The sequence below is a fragment of the Amblyomma americanum genome, chromosome 7 (genome assembly GCF_052857255.1).
Source record: "Amblyomma americanum isolate KBUSLIRL-KWMA chromosome 7, ASM5285725v1, whole genome shotgun sequence".
In the NCBI taxonomy this organism is placed as follows: Eukaryota; Metazoa; Arthropoda; class Arachnida; order Ixodida; family Ixodidae; genus Amblyomma; species Amblyomma americanum.
Window position 1 is genome coordinate 40,749,232 of NC_135503.1, and position 14,603 is coordinate 40,763,834.

At 47.1% G+C, this 14,603-nt stretch overlaps 1 protein-coding gene across 1 annotated transcript; it reads right to left on the minus strand.

Moving 5' to 3' along the window:
- Positions 1 to 8,173: 8,173 nt before the first annotated feature.
- LOC144097652 (uncharacterized) lies at positions 8,174 to 11,822 on the minus strand. Its single transcript, XM_077630304.1, has 2 exons — positions 11,181 to 11,822; positions 8,174 to 9,036 (listed from the first exon to the last, which is right to left on the minus strand). The coding sequence occupies exons 1-2, from the start codon at positions 11,773 to 11,775 to the stop codon at positions 8,174 to 8,176; spliced, it is 1,458 nt and encodes a 485-aa protein (XP_077486430.1). The 5' UTR covers positions 11,776 to 11,822.
- Between the last annotated feature and the right edge of the window lie 2,781 nt (positions 11,823 to 14,603).

The window sequence follows — 14,603 nt, forward strand, 5'->3', positions numbered from 1 at the left end:
TCCTTGCATAACGATCAATACAGTACTTCACAAAGTGTGGCGCTTGAATACTCATAATTTAGCGCAGTGCGATATGAATATATACGGCAGGTTTAACGTGCATACCTGAATAAGAATTTCAACAATTTTCACCATACGAGCAGAATACGCGACTAGGCAGCTGTTACAAGAGCGTAAAACGGTAGTCTTTCATGGTGTTGTGGAGCCACAAGCAAGTCATGAAGTTCGCCCAATATAAAAATGCAAATAGATAGTTTTTTTTAGTCAGTCTATCAGCGTCATAATGGTTGCACAAAAATTCAGAAATTCGAATTTCTTCATGTTGCGACATTCATGCGAGCGTTATATCTGTCACCAGCTTTGCGGAGCACTCTATAAAAGAAATTCCTACCCGCATCCTGAGACGGGATCTCGGGCAAGATCAAATTCAGCGTGACGTCAGTTTGGCGCCGCCGTGTTGTGCTGTAATGAGAGATTGAAGATGGAGAGGAGTCAGTGGAGATCCAGTCAATGTACGCCGATTCGGGAAAAGGCATGAATCTGGCTTTTGGCAACCATGGGCCAGACCCCTCTGTTGATTCAATCCCGCCGAAAAGATCCATATTGTTCTTAAATCTTTCGCTTGTCGATTCGGTCCCGGATCCTGGCGAGTTCGAACCAGTCAAATTAAGTGTTGGTGGCTCTGCCGAAATCTCTTTGACAGGGTATAGTGCGGAAGCTGACGATTGGTTCATAATGCGTGCCAGTAGAGATTCTGACGTCGTAGTCGGCCCTGAAGATTCGGAAGAGATTCTTGTTATGTAGATGTCCGGTCTTCCTGTTCTTTTCAGGAACAAGATGTTGGAATCAATGCCTAGGTTCCCCTCCCCGTCGACGTCAATTGGAAGAGGCATGTCGAAGCGGTGGTTGTTCGCCGCCTTCACGCCAGGTCGTTTAGTAGTGTGTGCCCCGTTTTGGACACTTTTGAAAGTTTGAAGGATTAAGCGCTCGTTGAAATAACGAAGCGAGCGAGGCGGCGAACTGTTCCTCATCACTGTCAGTTGTGTTCCTGGCACCAAACTGACACCAGGCAGCCAGTCGAATACGAAGCCGATTGTGTTCAATTCCGTTACCGGCGCTGAGAATTGATTTGCTCGAACTTCGTCATCAACGTCGACTTCGCCGAATGTTTCACCTATATCGAGGAATGCGTCCGACGACAGAGCGTTATCGACGGTAACTCCTTCACGCGCTTGAGACTTGTTGGTGTCGGGAGGTTGTCCGGTCAAAATGTATTTGGGCTTTTCGGTGAATCCGAGAAACTCTAGACGGAAAAATAAAAATATCGCGAGTCAACGTCCAGTTCGCCTACTGCTTACATCGGTAGGCGAAAATAAAAACTGAAAATGTGTTTAATAATTGTCATAATTGAAAATGTTTCATAATTTGACCCCAGAGCCCGATTCTGACTTTGGTCTCCAATGGAGGATCAGTCCCTAGAAGTTAAGAATTTATTGGAAAAAACGACTGGAATGGATGGTAGTTCGGTTAGTATTGCAACCTCCGGCAGCTGCCAAGGCCTTACGCCGCGGCACTTTTGTCATGTACCTGTAAGCGAAATAGGAAAAGAAGACACCAGCCAAATCACTGGTTACGTAGCGAATGCCGGAGTGGAATTTCCTCGTTCCACTATGTGGGCCTAAATACAAGCAGTATTTGATAAAAAATTGTTTTCTCATTAAAAAGAACGGCCGTGTATAAAAAAAAAACAGTAATTTGTGTAACGCGCAATACCCAAAAGGCATACGAGTATTCCGGCTGCTGTAGCCATCGGTCGCTTATGGAAAACAACGCACAGCTAGCTTGCTCGCACAAAGCGGTGTACGATATTTAGTTCCGAGGGAAAAGAAGAACGCAGGGGAAATTTTGTGGCTTTTACTTACCGGCCCCGAAAGCGATGCACGCATACTACCGTACTGAAGCACTAAAACGCAGCGACAACCCCAGGGCTTCAAAAGTATAGCTGTACTTACCCTCTCCAACATCTCTAAACGTGAGTTTATGCTGCGGTCAGACTTCTGAGCAGACGCTAATGACGTTTAGGGTGCTTTTTTGCGGGTACTGTAGGAATCGCAAGACACCCCTTACAAAAATTTATATAGACAGTCTATAGACTGTTCACAGACTTCTATCTACAAAATCTATAGACTCTCTATAGAGAAACTCTAGATAACAGTCTATACCCAAGCAGCACAGGTAAATGGCCCAACATTGGAACCGTATTGGCAAAGGCCGGCCCTACAAAAGACAAGGATGGGACCAACCTGTTGCAATATTGGGCCGATTACCAGGGTAGGCAATACAAACCCTATAGACAGTCTATAGACAATCTATAGATTTATGGCCATGCACTTTTTGTAGACTTTCGTCTATAGACAGTATATAGACTATGAATGGACAAAAAGAAAAATCTATAAGAAGGCAATATAGTCTACACGATGTCTATAGACTGTCTATAGACTATTTTTGTAGGGGACGGCAGTCACGCATTTCTTTTTTCCATAGTAAATAGATAAAATATATTACCTGTAAAACTTCTCGCTATGGTTTTGGTATGATGCAAGCGTTGGCACAGTGCAGGCAAAGTTTTCAGAGCTTCGCCCAGGCGCGAAGTGCATGCATGTTCTCTAACTCTTGAGAACTGCCGGTGGCGTTGAGTCACAACGTGCACCTTGCAGGATTTGGAATTAGACAGTGAACACGAGTGGTTGCCGCCTCTGGTAATTCGCGAGCTCAGAGGACAGACTCCGCATCGTGAGTTAGACAGCAAACTGTGACGCCGACACAGCCCCCTCCGGCATGTGAAACGCCTTTGTTGTGATGAATGCGCTGCCTCCACTGACGACTACACGATGAGCGGGGAGTGAATGCTGCCACACAAAGCACACCTTCATGAACCAAAACGCTCCGACTTATCACAAAAAATGAAATTTGTGACGGCGCTTTAAATTTCACTAGGGCGGCTATCGCTCATTGAGAGCTTTTAGACTTGCTTTGGTACCACATGGTTTACGTGAAGTCAGGGCCGGCATTCCTTTTGCGCTGGTGTTTGCCGCAGCGGAACAAGTTTGCCGCATGATAACCAGAGTATCATCCAGAAGATACGGCATGAAGGAGTGCGACACGCTGAAACTAGTGAACAGCCTAGTCATCAGCAGAATAATCTACTCACTACCGTACCACAACATGCTCAAAAGCGAGGAAAATCAGACGGAGGTTCTAATCAAAGCAGCCTACAAAACAGCTCTGAACTTACCAAGAAACACGTCAAACGACAAGCTGGCAGAACTGGGGCTGCACAACACTTTTGATGAGCTTAGTAAGGCACAGTTCATGTCGCAAATACAAAGGCTAAGGAACTCGACAACAGGAAGGTCCCTCTTAAGAAGGCTGAACTATAAAGAATCCTTGGACATCGAGGACAGGTCGGAAAACATCCCAGATGAAATACGTCGAACCTTCCATGTTAGTCCCATACCCAGGAAAATGGATCCAAACCTCCACGCAGCAAGAAGACAGGCAAGGGCTAAATATGTAAAAACGAAGATAGCCACACAAGATCGAGTAGTGTACACTGACGCCACACTGTATCCATGGAATCGCAGCCAAAGCATCAAGAAAACAGTTTCGATTGTAACAACGAAGGAAGGTGACATCAGCGGTGCATCCACGAGAGATGGAACGATAGCTGAGGCAGAGGAGATAGCCGTAGCCCTAGCGGCAGCCGAGGGCTATCGCATCAACAAATCTCTCACAATCTTAACTGACTCCCAGGAAGCGTGCAGACGCTACATGGCAGGAAGAATCAATAAGAAAGCACTAAAGATACTCTTAAAAACGAAGCGAACCAATGAAAATATCCAACGTAGGATCTACTGGGTAAAAGGACACGCCGGAATCAAAGGCAATCTGAAGGCAGACAAGCTAGCTCGCGAGCTCACTACCCGAGCTGGTGCGTCAAATGCCTCGGACGGCCCGGGGATGACGGTGGAGCTCACGTACGCAGCTATCCTCAACCTCATTAAAGGCAGAAGGCGCAAATACCCCCAGCCACACCCTCAGCTAACACAATACGAGGCGACATGCTGGAGAAGACTCCAAACAGGGACCTTCTACAACCTTCATGTCCTACATAAGATGTATCCAGAGCAGTATAGGGATACATGTCCGTGGTGCGGGGAACCCCCACGTTATATCATATCACATGGGAATGTACACACAATGTAGCGTGCCGAAATAATAAAGACCCAAATGCGGAGCAGTCGGAGGACCGGCTAACCAGCAGCCAGCTTAAGGTCCAAAGGGACCTAGTGAGCCACGCATGCCGGATGGCCAGGGACAGTGGTGCCTTGGACTAGGGGCGCCAACCACGCTCAGTCTGGAAGACATCGGCAGTCTTCAGGCACGCAACCAAACCTCTCAATTGGAACAATAAAGTTTACTTTCTCTCTCTCTCTCTTGCCGCAGCCGAGCCGACACATTGTTTCGGCGTTTTGACCAAACTTTTCTCGCCGTGGTACACCGATACAGATGGGACAAAGGTTGCAATGTGCGCCCAAGTGATGCCCTCAGAGTAACCAAAGTTGGCGCCAGACACGCAGCTGGTCTCGAACCCAGCCGGTCGTGGAACTCAAGCAGTGCATCACAAGGAAGACCTGGGAGGAGGTTTTCATTTGATTAAGAAAGTCGAAAGTAAGCATAACAATGCTATGCTCCCAAAATTTAAATGGGAAAATTGAAAATTAATATTAATAATAATAATAATAATAATAATAATAATAATAATAATAATAATAATAATAATAATAATAATAATAATAATAATAATAATAATAATAATAATAATAATAATAATAATAATTGTTTTTCGGGGAAGGAAATGGCGCAGTATCTGCCTCACATATCGGCGGACACTTGAACCGCGCCGTAAGGGAAGGGATAAAGGAGGGAGTGAAAGAAGAAAGGAAGAAAGAGCTGCCGTAGCGGAGGGCTCCGGAATAATTTCGACCACCTGGGGATCTTTAACGTGCACAGACATCGCACAGCACACGAGCGCCTTAGCGTTTTTCCTCCATAAAAACGCAGCCGCCGCGGTCGGCTTCGAACTCGGGAACTCCGGATCAGTAGTCGAGCGCCCTAACCACTGAGCCACCGCGGCAGGTGACACGTCTTGCGTGCCAAAAAGGAGACTCCCAGACTTGTCGCCTTCCGCCGGTGCGTAGTGATGTGGGATAATTTGCACCACATCCACCTCGAGTGCGCCCGACCTCAAACGCTGCATCGGTCGCGAAAAGCGTCACAATCTCGAACCAATCGCGCCGTTCTTGTAGCCCAGACCCAGCTGGAGACGTACCTATTGGCTTCAACGGCAACGCGGGATCTTTCACTTGTGCAGTGAAACGACGGCAACGCCAAAATCTTGACGTCCCGGTTACCGTAACACATCTATCGCGATATAAAAAGGAGGAAAATGCAGAATGGCGACGGAGAAAGAAAAAAAGAAACAGGAAATGAATGGAGGTTAACCAGGCGTATGCCCGGTTGGGAACAGTACAAATGGGAAGAGAGACAAAAAGAGCTAAAAAAAAAACTGGAGGGGACCGTTAAGCTCCGCCTTATGGGTATGACGCCTTAGCGTTAACGATTTACTGCCCATATATTCGGAATTGGTCATTCTCGACTTCACATTCATAGATCCCTCAGAGCCCTCATACCGCTCATATGGTATGGTATGGCATGGTATGGCATGGTATAGTATGGTATAATATGGTATGGTATGGCACGGTATGGCACGGTACTGTATGGTACGGTATGATATAGTACAATTTAGGCTATGAAACACGCCGTTGTGCAAGGCTTCGGATTAATTTCGACCATCTGGAAAAACGTGATAGGGCGGTCACGATAATGGTGCTCCACGCGTTTGGAGTTTCGCCAAACCCAGACAAAGTGCTAGCAAAGAGCCTGAAAGCTTCTGAAAAGTAGAGGTGTGTAAGTTGCTTCCCCACAGGATAAGCAGCTTGTCCTCTTCATGTTTTTTTTCATGAAACATTTCGTGCAAGGCTGGCACATTTGTATCGGTTCCCACCAAGTCTGATTTTAGAAACTACAAACTGTACATAAACAGACGCACATAAACAGAAAAAATAACAGACGGTCAGGTGGTCTCATGCGATCAACTTTATAAGCAAAACGTCCTTTTAGCATTATTCTTTTCTTTTTTTTCCGCATTCCATTGCCTGCAAGTTGCGCCAATCAATTTTTCTTTACATTTGCCCGCTTTTATGGCATAATTGCTAAAGATTTTATACTTTATGTCTTGTTATTGAATGTTATGCAATTACATTTGTAGCATTATATATATTTTGCCTTATTTGGCGCGCCCTGTTCGATTAGCTGATGAAGCACGCTCGCTTTCGGTGCCACTTTCCGTCTCTCCGTCCTGCGTCCACCTTTCCACCGATGCAGTCGGGCTTCTCGCCTCTCGTCTGGGGGCTATGCTCGCACTCTGCTCGCTTGCAGGGCAGGAAGCTTCACTCGGTGGGTACGCAGAGACACACGCCAGCATTTTCCTCTAATGGCATTCGTACTGTTTAGGCTGTAAAAAGTCGCCTTTGACTGCCCTTATTGTTAGAACGGAGAGGTTACCGGAGGTAAAGTGAGAGCGCGAAGTGGCACACCTTTCAAGCCCGTCAGTATAGCCGGCACCACAGCAAGAACTACGAAGAAGGCCAAGACAGCGACGAAGAGAACGTAGCAGCAGTAGCCAAGGTAGAATGGCTGTGCAACCGTTGTCTCATCCTCCTCCGACGTTACGTGGTGCCCAAGAGCCGACGAACTGCGAGACATCATTGAAAAGAACAAAAGAACCGAGTCGCGCCGAGTGCACGTCCTGTATTGTCAGCGGTAGACAGCACGAATCACTTATATTTTTCTGGTGACCATAAAGAGACATCTAACTGTCATTTTAATTATCACAGTAATAAATGGAGAGCTGGCGCACTTTTCCTCATAGGCTGAACAATTTAGCGTGCTCTCATGTTGCATTAAACACATCTATAGAGCTGTATCTCTGCATACTAAAACATTGAATATTGTCGTTTCATTGTCGACATCTGCTCTCCGCTGAAGGATATTGCAATAGATTGCTTGAAGCCACCTATTTATTGAGCCTTGGTTTCCACCTCATGAGAGCAACGAAGAAACTGGCGCACGAGCCCGAGCAAAGGGGGCAAATTATACACCCTGCCTTCATGCTTACAAGTGCGAGTTTAAGAGAGCGCTGAAACTTTTTCGTGTTGGTTTTGGTAACTTCGGAAAAACATATGTGGACCTAGTGTGCTTTAGATGGCCCTCAACCTAATCCATGTTCATAATCGGAGCTATTTCTCGAAGGTTTCGTATCCCTCCGGAGCAGAGAAGCGCTGAATTGATGCGAAAATCAAAACAGCAGACTTTCGAGCTTTGTTCCTGGCTTCCCACAGGCAGGCCAGCACAGGAGCACTTGGTACATTCTTTTTCAGAACATCCTGCATGTTTCTTCTATACGTCCCTGTAGTTGGCGCTATTCAACATAACGTATCACAAAGCTACCCTGCAAACCTCCTTGAGCTCTGCCGTCATCCCCAACAGCCGTACACACCATTAACAGGAAGTGCTGCTTGGACGAATTTTGACACCGCAAGTGTTTCGGCCGTTCGTCGCAACCCACAGTTCACCTTCAGAAAGTTTGTAGTGAAAACATTGAACAGACCCGGAGAAGCAGATCGCTGAAAGCGTAACGACAAATATATGATTCTATATATACACTCAAAATAATGTGCCCGATGGATTACAATTTGAAGAACATGCTCAACGCTAGCTGTGCGGCATGGTTGCCTCGTCACTGAAACGTAAAACGGAGGTCATTCCTAGTGGTCTGTTGTGCAATAGACTCCACTCTACAAGAAATGTTTGCTCGCCGATGGAGCGATTTTGGCATCCCTGGCTTTAATGCGTAGTGTAGGCTCACGTAAGTACAAAGTTTTCAGGATAATAGATGCAGCGTGACTTTTGAATCAAAGCAAAATAAAGACGCGTGCTGTCGGTGTACATACGCACACCGACCTTTCAAGGCCGTATGAACAGCTTGCATCTAAATAGAATCATACCTGGGAAAATTTAGGGAAAGAGGCGGCGCGCTCGAGCTTGGGCCCTTGCCCAGGGACTCTCCTCCCTGAGTCTCTGGCGGGCTGCCAGCGATGTCGTTCTTGTCATCCTCTTTTTTCTGTTCCTGCAGCGCCTTGTCTTTCTCTCCACCTTCTTTTTCTTTTTTATCAGTTATTATCGATTCCCTTCTCTCCTTACGGCCATCCACCGACGCTTGGGAACTGGAGCTGTCGTCTCCGAGGGCTTTCACCTTCTTCTTCTTTTTTCCAGCTGTCTTCGCGCCTCCCTTCTTTCCCATCACCTTATCAGGGACTTTCTCCTCATCACCTTGTTTTATTCCCGCGGGTGCCGATGACGGAAGCGGCGAGGCTATTCGAAGTGAACGCATTGGAGTCCTGCGACGGGTTCGCATGGGCCGTTGCGGTGAGAGCAGGAATCGGATCTGTTGCATCATCATTGAAATGGTGGCAGTCTCAACTAAGGGGTTACTCGGTGGCGGCTGTTGGGGTGAAGAGCACTGGTGAGTGCAGGGTTGTGGATAAGGGTAAGGATGCTGAGGAGGTTGAGGAGATGGCGGAGATGTGCCCGTCACAATAACGGGAGTCTGGCTCCCGCCGCCTCCTCCTCCAGGACATGGCATCGGCAGCGGCATGGGCATCGGTATAGGCATTGGGATGAGTCCGGGCTGTTGGGATCCGCTACCACCTCCACTGATGGGCACAGTGACTATGCGCGGCTCTGATAAGGTGGTCTGTGGCAAAACCGTGACAGGCGAAACATGGCACGGAGCCGGAGCAGGCTCGGCGGTTGGCATCATCACTGGTGACTGTGGATGCATGGATGAAATGCCTGCGCGAAGGTAAAAACTGCCGTTTAGAAAGGATATACAAAAAATTTGTCCAGACGTCTGTCAGGACTTCTGTAGCTCGTAGACCAAGTTCTATGGCCGGAGGGCATGTCGCACGGTTGCGTTGTTGAAGCATCAATTTATACTCGGGAACTCCTCGGAGGTATCGACATTTTAAGTGCAAAAGTAGCAATTATCAGCGATGACTGCATAGCCGTAATTTCAGGCGGTCGTTAGAGTTAATGGAGACAAATCGGTAATGTTTTGGAACATATCTCATATTCACACATAAGTAAAAAAGGATAAAACCAGACAGCCAGGGCCAGTGAGAGTTAAGTAGTATTAGGAGTTGCGTCTTTTTACGTCCATTTACCGGTGGCTGTGAGTATGCGAGGGTTCCGGCTGTGCGGGCTATGAGTGACCGTGTCGCCGCCGCGAAAGGCATAGGGTGGCTCTCCGAGTGTTGTTCTTGTAAGATAGAAAGTGGACAATCTTTCTTGTGGTCATCCCAAATGTACAGGATAAGTAACTTAAAGTACTGATGAACCACTCACGCTCCCTTGCCTCATTAACTGTGACCCAACAAGTCATGATGACTCAGAGCGCCCTTTTTGCACTCAGCAAGCGCTCGCGTTAAAAGTTTTTGAAGTGATAAAGTGACACATCGATTGCCCTAGCCTAATTTCAAGCATGCGAAGACGCATAAAAGATAGATAGATAAAGAGGAGGAGGGAAAGGCAGGGATGTTAACCAGAAAGGGGGTCCGGTTGGCCGCCCTGCACTGGGGAAGAGGGATTAGGGGACTAAAAGGAGGAAGAGAGAAGGGGAAAATGCATGACACTCACACACACCCTCATCGCTGTCACAATTTGTCACTCAATCCAGTCGCTCTCAAGTAGGCAAAGAGTGCCTTGTAAGACGCATAAACGTTCTACGAAAGGTAACCCGTGTCAGCTATGGCGACAAGGTATTTTTCAACATCGTGTGTCGATCCCACGCTTTTGGACTCGGAGGAATCCATGAAAGGGATTCAATGGCTGTGGCATCGAGCTGCACTTCGCCGCTTGGCTGAATATTGCAGTGGTTCAGAAGGGTGGTATCTATCATCGAAGATGATGACACCAACTGGGAGCATGGATCTAGTGCATGTGTACTTTGTGCATATGGCAAGCGACAGCGGGGACTTTCAGGACGTTTCCGGACATCCAGTCATCCAGGACATTTAGAAAGGCGGCCGTCGAAGCTGCATTCGAAGTGCGGCGCTGGGGCATATTTCTGATGCGTGGCTTCAGCCGCACAGCTCATGCGGCGTTAAAGGGTATTATGGTGGCCGACAGATTGTACAACTCAAGCTGGCGCGATATGGCTCAGTGATTATGGTGCTCGACTGCTGACCCGAAATACGCCGGTTGAATCTCGGTAGCGGTGGTCGCATTCCAATGGAGGCGAAATGCTAAAAGCCCGTGTACTGTGCGATGTCTGTGCATGTCGAAGAACTTCAGGTGGTCGAAATTATCCGCAGCCCTACACTACGGCGTCCTTGACAGCCTGAGTCGTTCTGGGATGTTAACAGCGTAAAACCATAAAAGGAAGATCATGCAACTCCTCAGAGCCTTTAGTATTTCATGGAAAGTTTCCTTAATGCATGCTAATGAAGGCAGCTTGCCGTTCCTTTCGTTGCAGACAAATGGAATTTAGATTTTATAACAGGATTATTTGTATCAAACAATTTGGCGCTATGTAAAGTTAGTGTCCTGTTTCGAAATGTTCTTAAAAGAACTGTGTTTCGAACGAAGAATAATAAGGTATCAAAGATACACTTAATGCAAATACACAAGTGCCTCCGCCGAAATTATCTAAAAGGCGGTTAGCCAGGTTTCCTTTTAAATCATCCGTCACTGGAGTTGAAATTACGAAATATTCGTAGCTACGATTCACTCCTCGAGGCCACTCTGATGTTTACAAACGAGGTCTTCGATTCTATGTTTTTAGTTTATACATTGAGCGCTCCTGCGAAAACAAAGTACGGCAGAACTCTAGATAAAGTGCACTCTCATCCCATTAATGAACAGCTCTAAACGTTGTATAAGTATAGAATACGTTCTTACTTAAAGCATTCTTCTAACAATATTTTAAGCCTACTAACCTGGTATCATACCAGAAAAGGCAGACATTCCCTCAAGCACAGGCATCGCCGACATCAATGGGTGCCCCGGCATCATAGCAGCAGGGACAGCAGGCATCATTCCAGGCATAATTCGAGGCATCATTCCACGCATGAATCTAGGCATCATTCTAGGCATCATTCCAGGCATCCTTCCAGGCATCATTCCAGGCATCATTCCAGGCATCCTTCCAGGCATCCTTCCAGGCATCGGCCGAGGTGGCATGTCACGCGCCATTCCAGGGATAATTCTGTGCGCCCAAGGGCGTTGTGCGTAACGAAAACCACCAGGCCGCGGTACTGAGCGTTGTGGAGGCGGCGCATAGAACACTGAAAATTCATCGTCCGCCAGTGCGCTATCGGGCGCAGGAAATCCTTTTACCGACCGCGTGCGGTCTAGCGGTGCTTTCATATCGGGTTTTACGCGTTCTCTCGATGATCTCCTGTATTCGGGCTTTGCTGGGATCACGTCTTTCGTCGTCACGGGTGCTTTGTATTCGGGCATTGGCGACATTGTGGCTTCCGGCGTCACGGGAGCCCTGTGTTCGGGCATCGCTAGGGATGCTGCTTCCGGCATGACGGGTTCCGTGTATTCGGGCGTTCCTGTGGTTGCGGCAATCGGTGTTGCGTGCCCTGAATGAAAGAATAGTGTATAAAAGAAAATTAAAGATATATAAGCCTATTTATTGACATTAAGCATGAAGCACCTAGCTGAGGAACTGAGGGCCGAGGTATACTTAACTGGAACGAGAAACTAGAAGGAGAAGGGTGACTCTACCATTAGGTCGTGAGCATAAAAGTATAGTGCGCCATGTTCTCGACGTGCCTAGGAAACGTTATTAAAAGTAACTTTGCACATAAAGGAAGTGGGCCCTAAAGGGCTAGAGAATATGCTGGACACATCTGAAGCTACGATGAAACATGCTGAGGTGCACTTCTCTTGAGAAAAACCGCGAAATAAAGCACTACACGTTTCAATTCGTGTGTGACCTTCTTCCCGGAAGCATATAACATTTGACACTTAGCACTGAGGGGGAGCAGGCTATGTGTACATGCACAATTATGGCGACGGCTACCATTAAAGCATCTTAACTTAAGGCTTAAATTTAGAAATATTTGTGTTATGGGTTAAAAAAGTGGAAAGCAGGGATGCAATACGGGCAAAGATAAACTGTTGTCCCCTCTTCTTTGCTCCTCGTTTGGTATCTTTAATTCCTGCTGACACCCTTTACCGAAAACTTCTGTGCTAACTACAAATGCATCGTTATTTTAACTAGCCATCTGCTGACTCTTAAAATAGCGACAATTTTTTATAAGTCCTTTGAAAGCACAAACAATTATGGGAACAAACTTTTCTGCCAACCGTGCATCAGTACGAGCAATGATTAGAGGTAAAACATTGGTGTTAATGAACGAAAGTAAGGTAATAGACAGATATTCGCTCTATAATGACCTAAATGTTAACTGAACTGGCCGCACTAAGCTTAATTAAAAAGATTTCGAGAGACGACTTTGCTGGTTTGCTGTCTGGCTCATGGACTCCGAAATTGTGTCATTTAATTTCTCAGCTGCTGTGCATTACGTCGCTTAAACCGTTCATTTCACAAGGACTCTGCTCCGACATGCAACGAAAATATACCTCGCGTTTAGTTTTAGCCCTAAAGCGTTAGAGCACACGTTCGCCGAAAATTTCGGTGGCGTCGGAACGAAATTCCTATTGGTAGACGACGATATGTCGTCAGAAACCACATGATCTCGCGCGGGTAATTCAAACACCCCGCAACGATTACAAAGTATAGCAGTTATGGCCTCACTACATAATTCCTGACTGGTCTACAGGGTCGTGAAGTCATTCACCACCATCATGTAGTTTCTCTGAAGAAAGAGAAGCAAGTGCGCTGAAAAGGAAAATGGCCGCGCTGGAAATCGAACCCCTGCCCCTTCGGTCATGTGCCGGACACTTTACACCTTGGCCACCAAGGAACGTTATCTGAGCATGATAGTTTAGGGGTATATGCGACCACCTCATACCACATAGTTTGCAGCGCTATTGTTCTGCACTCTTAAGGCTACGTAAGCGTTCCACGAATTCTTAATGCGAACTTACGCAGGGTGAAAGGTATGGGGGTGGGTCAATAGCGATAGAACGCTGTACTTATACTTGCGTACCTGCGCACCTCAGAGATTAACTTAGGCCTCACAATAATTACCAGTGGGTGGTGATAACAATCCCGTGTGAAGCATAGCGTTCATCATGGGAGCTCTCCACCAGGCTGGAGGCCCCGTTCCAGTCATTGCGGGCAGCCAAGATGATTGCGATGGTCCCACCGTGTCAGAAGCAGAGTACTGCACTGGTGCCGAAGGCGACACGCTGAACTCAGGTGTAGAGGCGGATGATAGCGCTGCACCCGAGTGAGCGGAGGGCAACACAGGTGGATGTGCAGAGGCACCAAGTTCTGGAGCCGAAACGGAGTGCTTGGCCATGGCTGAGGTGGCAGGGAATCGGACTGCATCATCCGCAAGATTATGAAGGCTGCTTGCTCAGCTTCAAGTGAAGTCGACAGCAACACACCATGCCCCGCTAAGAGCAGTGAACACAAAAATGCACCTTTCGACCCGTCGAGACAGCTCCCGACTAAAACAGCAAACTCGAAGCTGCTCACATTGCAAGGTTATTTATGAACGAATGTCGTTCCCTTAGCAGCAGCTTATTAATTTAGACGGTATGATACTCAGTTTGAGGATGCGAACTCGAAAACTGGGAAAGAACTTGGTGTCTCCATCACAGCTAACTCTGCAGAAGTTCGTTAGTTCTGACATTTCCTTGGACGTGGAAAACTTACCGTGCGCCAAACACACTTTGCCAATAGAAGTGTGGGTTCCGTAGTTGCTCATAATCATGATTCCCCGATGCTAAGCTGATTTTTTTTAAAAGAATTTTGTCACCGGCACCAGCACTGGTAGCGAGATCACGCGTACAATAAATTGAATGCATTTTGAAATGGTTCCGTCTATTACGCAATGAAATGACACTGGCTGTCCTTGAAAATCGTGCACCAGTAAGCGCTCTACTGGGGAAGGAGGTTGCGGGCCGGACCGTAGTTTCAGGGTAAGGACCTCTAAAAGACACTTGTCCTCTCCGGAAGCACCGAAGGAAACTGAAAATGCTCACCTTATGTCAAATAGGCAGTCGATCTTGGTATCCTTTGACTAAGACCCAGTGCTTAGAATTACAAGGAGACGGAGCGGAATCGAGAGGCTACTATGTTTTTGTTTTCTGACGGAATTCTGTGTAGGAGGCGAAATCGTTGCTGCCTCAAAATCACGGCGGTCTACTGTGAGCTTCGTCTTCTTTTCCTCAATGCTGCGTGTAGCTGCGGATGCACTTATTTCAGCTTCTTCCTT